The sequence below is a fragment of the Solanum lycopersicum genome, chromosome 2 (genome assembly GCF_036512215.1).
Source record: "Solanum lycopersicum chromosome 2, SLM_r2.1".
NCBI lineage: Eukaryota > Viridiplantae > Streptophyta > Magnoliopsida > Solanales > Solanaceae > Solanum > Solanum lycopersicum.
Window position 1 is genome coordinate 50,154,720 of NC_090801.1, and position 12,070 is coordinate 50,166,789.

At 27.0% G+C, this 12,070-nt stretch overlaps 1 protein-coding gene across 1 annotated transcript; it reads left to right on the plus strand.

The window, feature by feature from the left end:
- The first annotated feature begins 8,527 nt into the window (after positions 1 to 8,527).
- LOC101251254 (expression of terpenoids 1) lies at positions 8,528 to 11,444 on the plus strand. Its single transcript, NM_001287768.1, is given in 3 exon segments — positions 8,528 to 8,843; positions 9,521 to 9,856; positions 11,044 to 11,444. Coding segments are annotated over 3 exon segments (1,053 nt in total).
- Positions 11,445 to 12,070: the final 626 nt, after the last annotated feature.

The window sequence follows — 12,070 nt, forward strand, 5'->3', positions numbered from 1 at the left end:
AAAAATTTATCATTTATATCGAGAAGTTCTATTTTATAGATAAGCGCTACCTATAAAAAGAGAATAACAATGACATAAAGCCTATCTTTCTTAATTAACATAATGAGGAGAGTAACCTCGACTTGTTGCATAAAATTAAATCCGAATATGTTACTCTTTTTGTTCACTTTAATTTGTGATTTCTTCATTATATTAAAAATAGATATTTTTTTTTATTTGTGTATTTCAGAAAATTAAGAGATAATTTATCATTTAGTTCCTAAATTATCTTTACTATTAACCTATAGTCATTTTTAAGTAGGAAAAACTACATAATATGGCAAACATCAATAAACATTTAAATAAAATAGCTATAATTTAATTTTGAATGTTATATGGCTATAACTATACAATAAATAGTAAAATTAATTATCTATCAATAGTCAGTTTTTTTTATATATTTAATATAAATAAATAATAAATAAGAAAATTATTATTACACTCACAATTAATTATGTCCTCATCAGTATGTTATTTTTCATTAATATCCTTATATTACAATTTTTTTGTATTTTCCCCCAATTCCTTTCAATTTAATATCCTTTTAGGAACGATTTTTGTAGTTCTTCAGGGAAAAACTATAGCTAACATTGATAAGTATTTAGTGTCTATAGCTACGATTCAAACAAATATATGTATTCCATATTCAAACAATAGGTGTATTAGTGTATTCACCGCATAATTATTTAATAAATCGGGAATTATATTTATTTTATCCATTTTTATATGATATGAATGCATATTTAGTTGGTGTACCTGTTATATTCATTGTATTTATTTATACTTTATCATTATAAGTTTATTATTATTATATTGTTATGTATTTTATTATTAATTTTTGTTTATGCATATGCAGTGACATGTGTTAAATTAATTTCTAATTGAAGCTACGTATATGTGAATCTATAAATAACAATATAATCCATTGCTTGAAGACAAATCTTAGCCCAAATCAATAAAAGATGCTCAGAAATATATTGCATTTTTTTTAATAAGAAATTGATAATTTTTCTAAAAATATTTTATGTGTTTACACACTAAATAATCTTAAAACATGAGATTAACTAAATATAGATGGTTTTTTAATAATGCTTAGTATGACAATGTAAATTGGTGATTTAAGATATTGCCATATTTTTTGAAAAAACTGTCATTTTTAATATCATCTAATTATGGATTATATTTTAGTATACAAAATAAATAAACTTTGAATACATGAAATATAGCAATTTTATCATAACAATTATAGCTACATAAAGTAATAACGATAACTATAGCTAAAAAAATCTGATAAACCATAAACTATAGTCATTTATGTAAGTTTTTCTTTTAAGTATACTAAGTCCAATACTTTTGTACTTTGACATGATCGTCTGAGACATCCTAGATCTATAATGATGAGACGAATTATAGAAAAATTCAAATGAGCGTCCATTAAAAATCTGATAATTCTTTTAAATGGTGAATTTTATTGTACTACTTGTAACTAACACAGATAGTTAATTGTGTGACGATCGCCAACAAATGTTGAGATTGAGTCCCTGCATTCTTGGAATGTTTACTTAGGGACATTTATGCGTGCCTAATGTCATTTTGCAACTTGACGTTTGCAAATTCATTATAGTAGAAATAATATGATTACGAACACAATTTTTTTTTTATATCAGATCAAGTCTATTCACTTTGATAATGCTATAAAGTTTTTATTTCAAGCATTTAATTATTATTGTCTATAGATTGAGATAAACGTTGAACATCATGTAGCTCATGATAATTATACTCAAAATAATCTTGTTGAGTCATTAATTAATTGATAGCAAAATCATTAATTATGAAAATTAGGTTGCCCTCTTTTGTTTAGGATCACACAGTTTTGCATTTTGCAATATTAATTCGTCTTGAACTGATAAATTATTATAATTTTCTCTGTTGTTATAAATTTTGAGCTAAAATTCTAATATATACCATCTAAGAATTTTTGAATGCATTGTATATATGCATGTAGCACCAACACTAAGATGCACCTACTATAAAGAAAATTGGTTATACATATTGATTTTGAATCGCCTTCACTATTCGCTACCTTGAATCATTAAGAGGATATATATTTATTGCTCGATTTGCATATTATCGATTTAATGAGACTTTTTTTTCAAAATTAAGAGGATAAAAATAGTAAAATCAAAAGGAAAATCTTGTGAAAAATTCATCATTGTCTCATCTTGATTCACACATTTCTATTTGTGGGCAAAAAGTACAAAATGTTATCCACTTGCTTAAAAACATGAATTTACAGATTTAAAAGGAATTAATGAAATAACTTATTACTAAACACATAAAAATTTATAAAGGTTTGACCCTATGAATATTTTTGGTTTTGCAAAAAATTGAACCTTGTAAATCATTTCTTGATATTAAACTTATAGAAATTTAAACCATATCAATCATTTCTTGATTTTGAACTTTTAAAGTTTGAACCTTATGAATCGTTTAAAAATTTGATGAATTGTACATGAGATTTGTAACTCTAAAACTCTATGAATCATTCCTTGAATTGTTATCAATCATTCGAATTGCAACTATGCTTTCTAGAGTTGTAACGTGTTTTAGTTGAGGGTATTTTTATCAAAAACATTTCTATATTTCAAAAAAGTGGTAAAATGTTATAGTAACTTGTAAAACAATGATTATTACTTAAAAACAGATATTAAATTATGCATTCTCCTTTCCTTAGGTACTATAACAAGAGGTTTTGAACCTGGACTTGTGAGGTCAAAAATTATTTATTAGTATATATGGACCAAATTATAAAAAAGAAGGAATATAGATAGCATAATTGAACTAGAGAGGATTTATTCATATTGAGAATTATTGAACAGACTTATAATAATTAGATTACATTTATTATTGGTTTATTCATTTCCATCATCAAAATCCTTTAATTGTTTCAACTTGATGATATACAACTAAGTAGTAGCCCCCTACTGTAAATAATTTCCAGGTCTGTTTTCTTTTTGTTTCAAATTAAAACAAAAAGGATTTAATTTCGTCCACAAAATAATCAATGAATTTAAATAACTTAGAATTAGTACATATTTATATATACTTTGCCTTAAGTGATTTTTATAATATTCAGCATCCTACTATAGCCTACTTAGTTGTTTTGGTCTACTTTTTACAGCTTTGTAGAGATGTTAATTAAGTGAATTAGGCACAAAAATCCGTGATGCATTAATGTTTTGTGATTTTTAGACCTTAGTGTGGGGGTCGATATTGAGGCCAAGTCAAAGATACAACTTAAACATTTATTTGTGACTCGTATAGGGATCGTTTGATAAAGTATATGAAATTCATTGAATAAAGTGAATTAATGTGGTAGAGATTATTTTTATTAGAATTATTAGTTATTTGTGAAGAATTTTTACAAATAGTCATTATAATAAATTTAATTATGCTTCGTAGCTATGATTTTCATATTTTTACGGGGTGTAGCTACAACTTAAGCTGCTCGTTTGTATTATTCGCGGGTACATTTGTATAATTGAGCTATTTTTGTATAAATTCGAAATAACGAATTTATACAAACAAAAACATTTGAACTTTAAACAGTTATACAAATTATATTATACAAAGTTATATTTTACAAAAATTATACAAATTATACTATACAAATTTTGAATTACACAAATATGTGAATTATACAAACTCGAAAGCCCTAGCCACTTAGGTCGCGAGTGGTAGTTAACTACAACTATGGCTATGTGACTAATTAACTAGTATATGTTTGTTTAATCATATAATTTTCGTTTTATTTATTAATTTAGTATATTAAAATAAACATGCATTAAACATATTTTTTAAATTATTTGCTTACAAAAATACTCTCCATTTTATTACCTTAATTTGTACACAAAAATATTGTTGACCACCCTCTAAATCAACTGAGATATCTTAAAGGACCAAAGTAGATTACATTAAAAAATTATACCAAACAAGGGATTAATATGTAATATCAAAATTCATATATACATTATTTTCACTAACACATTTTACCAAAATCCTAACGTAGAGCTGGTAAAGGGGAAATACTGGTTAAAATTAATTATTATTTTTTTGGTAAGGTTAACAATTTTATTGTATTAAAAAGATAGTCCCAAACCTCCTATATACATAGGAAAAAAACATTCATTCCTCCCTTTATTTATTTCTAGTTAAAAGAAAGGCTAATAGTAGAATTATGTTTGATGTGATAAGGTCTAGCTCTTTTTATTATTACTAATTTGTGAGGTTTTATATTACAAAACACTATCTAGTAATATAAATTTGTGGTAAAAAGAAAAAGTAGAATCATGTTGCTAAATAAAGTGTCTTAGTGTTAGTAACACCAAGAGATAAATGTTCCTAAATCCTAGTATATTAACTACCAATTATTTAGAAAAAACAATGCATATCTCCATATGTAATCCATCATCAAGCCATGGCAAGTCAAATTGTATATGCTCTTAATTAGGGTTTATGCACCTAGAAGTAGTACTTTAATCGCATATTAGTTATCGATGTTCCTAAATTAATCGCCTATTAGTTATCGATGTTCCTAAATATAATTGACCTAATTACAAAATTAAGATAGAACTGATTATATTTTTTCAATTTTATCCTTACAATGAGCAATTCTTTTTGAAAGTATGAACCACTTTGTAAAGTTTTTTTTTTTAAAAAAAATCTTAAAGGAGTAAATCAGTAAAACTATCTTTCATATTTATGATTTTTTAAGAAGCATGTAAAGAAAAAATAGAAAATCAATATAGAACGAAAAAAGAATTTTATAAAACCTCATAACTTAATAAAAAGAATCATATTTATAAGAAATATTTTCTTCCCACGTAGAATAATAAATTGCACAAACTGTAAATATTGTCTACTACAATATAATGTTACAACACACGTATACTTTGGTTTTTCAGTATAAATATAATATCCATATTTTAGATATATTAGCTGTTAAAAACAATATAAATGGATGGAGACAAGTTAAATGTATGTAATTTTACCTTGTAATCCCAATTCTCAATATATATATATATATTCCTCCAAGCCAAAACATTGGATTTTTATTCTAGGAACTTGAATTAAGAATTCAATTTACTCGTAAAAATTAAAAAGAAATTTCTTATAATCTTATCAAATATTTAATAGGTGAATAGTCAAATCTGACGAGTTAAATTAAGATGTATGTCCATCACCTCATCATAATTCAATTATTTTAACAAATATCCTTAATCATGATCTTCTTTCTTTTTAGGTTGAAATAATTATCATTAGATTTGTACATAGTATAGGAATATATTAAGAGCTAATATATCTAAAATGTGGATAAATAAAACAATTCTTGCTCAAAATTTTAAATAGTTTTAATACTTTTACAATACTTGACACGCGGCATTATATAGCCAACAATTTTACGGGCTAAGACATAACATTTATCTTGGAAATTCTCTATTATTAATCATTAGCTTAGATTGTCTGAGTTTTTGAAGGTCTTTTATTTAGTTATAGGCAATTTTACCTAGTTTTATAGAATTAAAATTATTGTCCGTTGTTATATTTAGGTAAGAAAAAAAGTTAATAAATCAGACAAGAAAATATAAAGAACCGAAATAATTATGTAATGCTTAAAATAGTTGGTTTTATATACATAAAGACTGTTGAAAATTGAAATTAATATTGCGGCTCCTTCATTTATTGGTTTTACTGTTAATTACGTGATTGAAAGGAAAAAAAAAGTTTTACCAAAAAAAAAGTATAAAAATAAGTTTTGTACTTTATGTCAACAGTTAGTCATCAATAGTTACTGCTATTATACTAGGTGCCAACACTATGTATAATTCGAATGTGATAATAATTTCTGAAAAAAAAATTTAAAGGATATTTGATTTGATATGGTCCTAGATAATGTAGATGATGAAGGGGTGTTAATTAGTCGTTTCAAATTGATAGGTTATTTTGAAAAATTGTGTCATATTAATTGTTTATATTTTCAATGATGTATAATTAAAATTAAAATTTTTGAATCTGTCTTAATCGTTTTGGTTTCTCTTTGATTTAGGTATAATTCAAATTGATGGTTAATTTTTTTAAACGTCATCTAACAACTATAAAATTTGATAAAAAATATTTAAAATTTACAATAACATAAAATGAAAATATGTTTTCCAACTATACCAATTTAGGAGGAGAAACATAGTTATTGTTTTACTATTATCGCTAGTATTATGAATGAGATATGAAAATTTATATTAATTTATATTGGAATCTATAATTGATTTTATTAAAAAAAAAATTAAGTGCGTGTACTTTGACATTTTTTTTTGTTTTTAACTCGGCATTCAAAGTTCATATTGGAGTTTTGACTAAATTCGAATCGCACTCTTCAGAGCAATGCAGAGATAGGTCTCCCAACAACATTTTGTCGATAGTCTATACCCAGAGCTCGAACTTGAGACCTCTGATTAAGAATAAAATACTTCATTTATAAATTGGTCATCTTAATATTTTCAAAATTTAAATGTCACATATTTTCTAAGATATCCTCAAAACATAATAATAAGTTGAAATGTATAATGTTTGATTGAGACTAAACTGAGGCGTTTATATATACAATCGTAGAATTAAAATATTTAATTGCCATCTGAAAATTAATTTAAATATTTATCTATGTACTATACCTTAATTAATTTTTTCATGACAAACTTTCTTGGACATTTTTTCATGAAAAATGCATATAACTTAAACAAGGCCGATACCTTACACCCAAATTGGACAGTGTATTTAGAAGAGGGGGAATAATGGTAAAGAGGGCCGGTATCAGGTTTACGCAGAGATGAAGTTAGGTGGAGTTTATTTGTTCGGACGGATTTATCAGTTTTTTTTGTAGATTTTATATTTATATTAGATTCTTTTTTTTACGTATATATTAAATTATAATCCCTAAACAAATTGATTTAGAATCTCAAACTCATAATTTTAACTTCGCCCCTAACTTTTATATATTATATATATATATATATATAAATAATATTTTTAATATATCATTAGTTACACATTATTTTTTATATTATGTTATGTATTACTGATGAATAATGATTTATGGAAATACAAAAAGCTCTTATTCAGTAATACATACATTAGTATGATCATCTTTTTTCACATTCTTTCCATCGCGATATATGTTTTTTTTTTTTTTAACTATAACACAATAAACACTGCATTAAAAATAGTTGTACATATTCTTTGTGTCTCAATTTATGTGATACCTTTTAGTTTTTTAAGAGCTAAACAATTTAAATTTGAGCGAGAATTTACGCATGAAATTTTCGAAAATTCTAAAAAGAAATTTATATATTAATAAAAACTACGTAAAAATACTATAAGACACAATAATTGACAATTCAAAATATTTAAAAGTCAAAGATATACTTGTTTGAATTTCAAAATCCGAAAAGTATCACATAAATAGGAGGAGAGAGTAACGAATATCAATATTAATGATATATTATATTCACCACTAATATTCTTAAAAATAAATATTAAAAACACCATTAAATTCGATGTGAATTATTAGTTTGATCCCTGAACTATTGACAGTATTATAAACACTCCTCTACTGGGTTAGATGAACTTAAATACACACTCGATCTTGTCACAATGATGAAATACACCCTAATGAAAATCATATTTACTCTTCCTATTTTTAACCATCGGAAAGAGTCATCGTGGCTAGGAAACTATACTAGCGACCTACCCAATTCATTATAGAAATTTTCGTGATCAATGATTGAAAATTTAGAATGTTTCCAACACTTAATCTGTCAACTTTTTATTAAGAGTTTCAAGCTCGTATAAGAATTTGAAATCACTTTTAGTATATCATGTAGTAAATCTAAATATATTTAAAATTATTATAAATTTTAAAAAAAAAAAACTAATAATTCAACTAAATTGACAAATATCTTTAATACTTAGCTTCTCACTTATTTTATACGACCTACCAAACAATCGCGAAACTTTTTAAGTTACTGCAAACTGTAGCAGTAAAGAGAGGGGAGAGGGGGGGGGGGGGGGGGGGTAGTTGTGGTGCTTTTTAGCGTTGGCGGCGTTTGCAGAGCTGTAATATATATAATATACCTTTTCTATTAATGTACCCTCACTCACTCACTTCCTCTCCATAATTCTTTATACAAACAATCATTTTTTCTTAAACTTGCTCTATTATAAATTCACATTTTTTCTTTATTTATACACATACATATAGAGCAAAAAAGAAGTTCTAATTTTGTAAACCCTTCAAAAAAAAGAAAAATCATTTTTTTTGAGATCATAAATGAAGAAATCCAAGGGATACAAACATCATATTTGTGTTATAAGTTGGTGCACTTTTGTGGTATGGATTGTGATTAATCACTAATCATAATCAAGATTAACAACAAGTATGGCTAATTTCTTTTCATTAGGTGGGAATCAAGAACAACAACATCAAGAAATTAGCAGCAGCCAAGCATTAGTACCCACAGAGAGTAATAATTGGTTTTTGTACAGAAATGAACATCATCATCATCATCATAATCAAGAAATACCCAACACTTACAAAGGTTTTGAGTTATGGCAAAGTGGTAACACTCCACAACACCAACACCACCAACAACAACAACAGTTTCGTCATCCGATTTATCCTTTGCAAGATCTTTATTCCACTGATGTTGGATTAGGGGTTGGGCCAAGCAGAAGTGGCTTTGATATATCTGCAGGTCATCAGAAACAGATTTAGAATTTAAACTTTATCTATTCAGTACTTTCTAAAGTACTTATAGATCTATAATTTAAGTTTGATAAATTTAATATTTATGTTCTAAACAATTCACAACATTTTGCAATTAGGGATTTTGAAACGTATTTACTGAAGCATGTTAGAATTCCCACGCCTCAAAAAGGCATGGGAATTTGGTCTATGGACTTGGGCAATCCTCCGTTCATGAGCTAACTTTTGAGGTTAAATTAGGTTCATATGTCATATCTTTACATGATATCAGAGTAAGATTCATCTCAATTCTTTGTTCACCAATATCGGCCCCCCATATTATTGTGTTCACAATCTAGTTAACCTACGCTGGCCCCTCCATATTACAGTGTCCACGTTCTAGTTAACGAGATCTGGGCTTGCAGAAGAGTGTAAAGAATTCAGAAAAAGGATGAGTATTTGGTCTCCTTGTATAAACTTGAGCAATCCTTCCTTCATGAGCTAGCTAGTTTTGGGATTAAGTTAGACTAGATGTCATATCTTTTAATATTTATGTTCTCACTGTAGAACCATATAGCAACGAAACTATAGTACTATTTGTTGCACCTCTCTCTCTATATATATCGTGCATATTAAGTTCAATTGAATCTGTTGCTAAAAGGCGGGATGGGGATTATTATTGTGCAGGTGATCATGAGGCGTCGAGGTCGGGATTCGTGATGATGAGGAGTGGTGGAGGAGGAATAAGTTGCCAAGATTGTGGGAACCAAGCTAAGAAAGATTGTCAACATATGAGGTGTAGGACTTGTTGTAAGAGTAGAGGGTTTCAGTGTCAAACTCATGTGAAAAGTACTTGGGTTCCAGCAGCTAAAAGGAGAGAAAGGCAACAACAACTTGCTGCTTTGCAACAACAACAACAACAAGGACATAATAATAATAATAATAATCATAAGAATAAAAGGCAAAGGGAGGATCCAAGTGCTTCTTCTCTTGTGTCTACTCGTTTGCCTTCAAACACTAATGGTAAAGTACTTCATGTTTTTCTTACCTTTTCATTGCTACGTCTGTTTTAATTTAAAGGTCTTAGTTTGACTGAACATGAATATAAGATGTTGAAATTGAAAAACGTAGATAAATATTTAAATTGAAACGGGCGAGTAATATTAATTTTTTTTGTATCACACAAAGACATAGAGTCTTGAGATCCATCATGTAAAGAAGATTAATTTGATCATTGCCTAAATGAATTCTATATAAAGTAAGTCTATAGAGAAAAGAGACCCTATAGTAAATTCGTCAGCTTTTTCTTTTTCTATTTGTCATTCTCTTCTTCCATCATCACTCTTCTTTTTTATTTCTCCACAAAAGATTGACAAAAATTCGTAATGAGATATATTCAAATTTTTGAGTTAATTATGAATTTTTAATTCTAGTTAATACAAAGTGTGAATAAATTATTTATATGTATTACTAACAAAATAGCAAAACTAAAACTTTACTTGTACCCTTGCGCGTGTGTATGCACAATTTCTTTCTCTTAGACCTACACATGATATTTATCTCGACCCTAAAAAGATCACCATTATTCTTAATTTCAATTTTCGTCAATTTTTTTTTTAAGATAATAACTATTATTTGAGTAATAATATATGTGACTTACCCAAAAAACTGTTAGTGGAGTGAGTATTTGAGAAACCAACTCTCTAATTCATGTATAATAATTGGTGTTATCATATATTGTCATTAGTATTGGAATTAACTTATATATCTATTAGTAAATGTACTTTTGAAATAATAACTATTATTTGAGTAATAATATATGTTGCTTACCAAAAAAATAACTATTAGTTGAGTGGCTATTAATTGGTGTTATCATTGTCATTAGTATTGGAATTAACTTATATATATAGTAAATGCACTTGCATTTCAAATTTTTTTACCTGCTTTTCCTTTTAGTTCGATTAAAATAAATTGACTATTTTTCAAGCAAGTGTTTATTCTATACTTTTCAGATGAAATGTTTAAAAAAACCACAAGATTAAATAGTGTTTTGATACATTTGACATATTTTTAGTTTTAGACCATAAAATTCAAATTGCTTTACTAAATTTCGTGTCAAGTGATACTAGGTAAAAAAAAATATTTATTTGCAATACATTAGTCCAAATAAACCTAATTTTGTATTATGGAATTTCATGTGTTATTTTTAGGGTTAGAAGTGGGAAAATTTCCATCAAAAGTACGTACAAGTGCTGTATTTCAGTGTATTCAAATGAGTTCAATTGAGGATGATGAAGATCAATTAGCATATCAAGCTGCTGTGAGCATTGGTGGACATGTTTTCAAAGGAATTTTATATGATCAAGGTCATGAAAGTCAGTACAATAACATGGTTGCAGCCGGAGGCGATACGTCTTCCGGTGGTAGTGCTGGCGGAGTTCAGCACCACCACCATAATTCCGCTGCAGTAGCTACCGCCACCACTACAAGTGGTGGCGATGCTACTGCAGCGGGTCCATCGAATTTTCTAGATCCTTCTTTATTTCCAGCTCCCCTTAGCACTTTTATGGTAGCTGGTACGCAATTTTTTCCACCTTCAAGATCTCCTTGATCATCCATATTGATAATATTGAGGTGTCTTTTTAATTTTTATGTCAAGAGATTTGTTTTTAATTGAAGTATTGATGTTGAATTGAGTTGTTTACATTAATTCTCTTTGGATTCTACATGAAGTTGTTTTTTTTTTCTCTATTTCCTTATGGTTAATTATTGGTATCATATAGATTTGCTTTTTTATTTCACGTTAAGATGGTAATATAAGATAAGATGATAATATACTTAAATGTATATATGTTTTGGGTTGAGTCTTACGATTACTTATTATTAGAATTTTTTGTATGTGTATTCGGCTCATAATGTGCCAAAAGATAACAAAAGCAAAATTTAAGAGCATTCACATAAGTATATTTTAGATTTTTTAATTAGAGTTTTTAAATTTAAACCTAAAAAAAGATCGTATTTAAAAAGAGCAGTTTACCCTAGAAGTGATTTTTTTTAGAATAAATATGGATTAGTCGAACCCAATAGTCGGGCAACAGTTAGAAGCTAAAAAAGATTATAATTTTAAGAAAATACTTACTTTATAAAATTGAGATATTTGGTTAAGTTTTTAGAGAGGGAAAAGAAATGTGCTTTTGAATAATAGCATGAATTAATCTTTACAATTAGAAAAAAAGA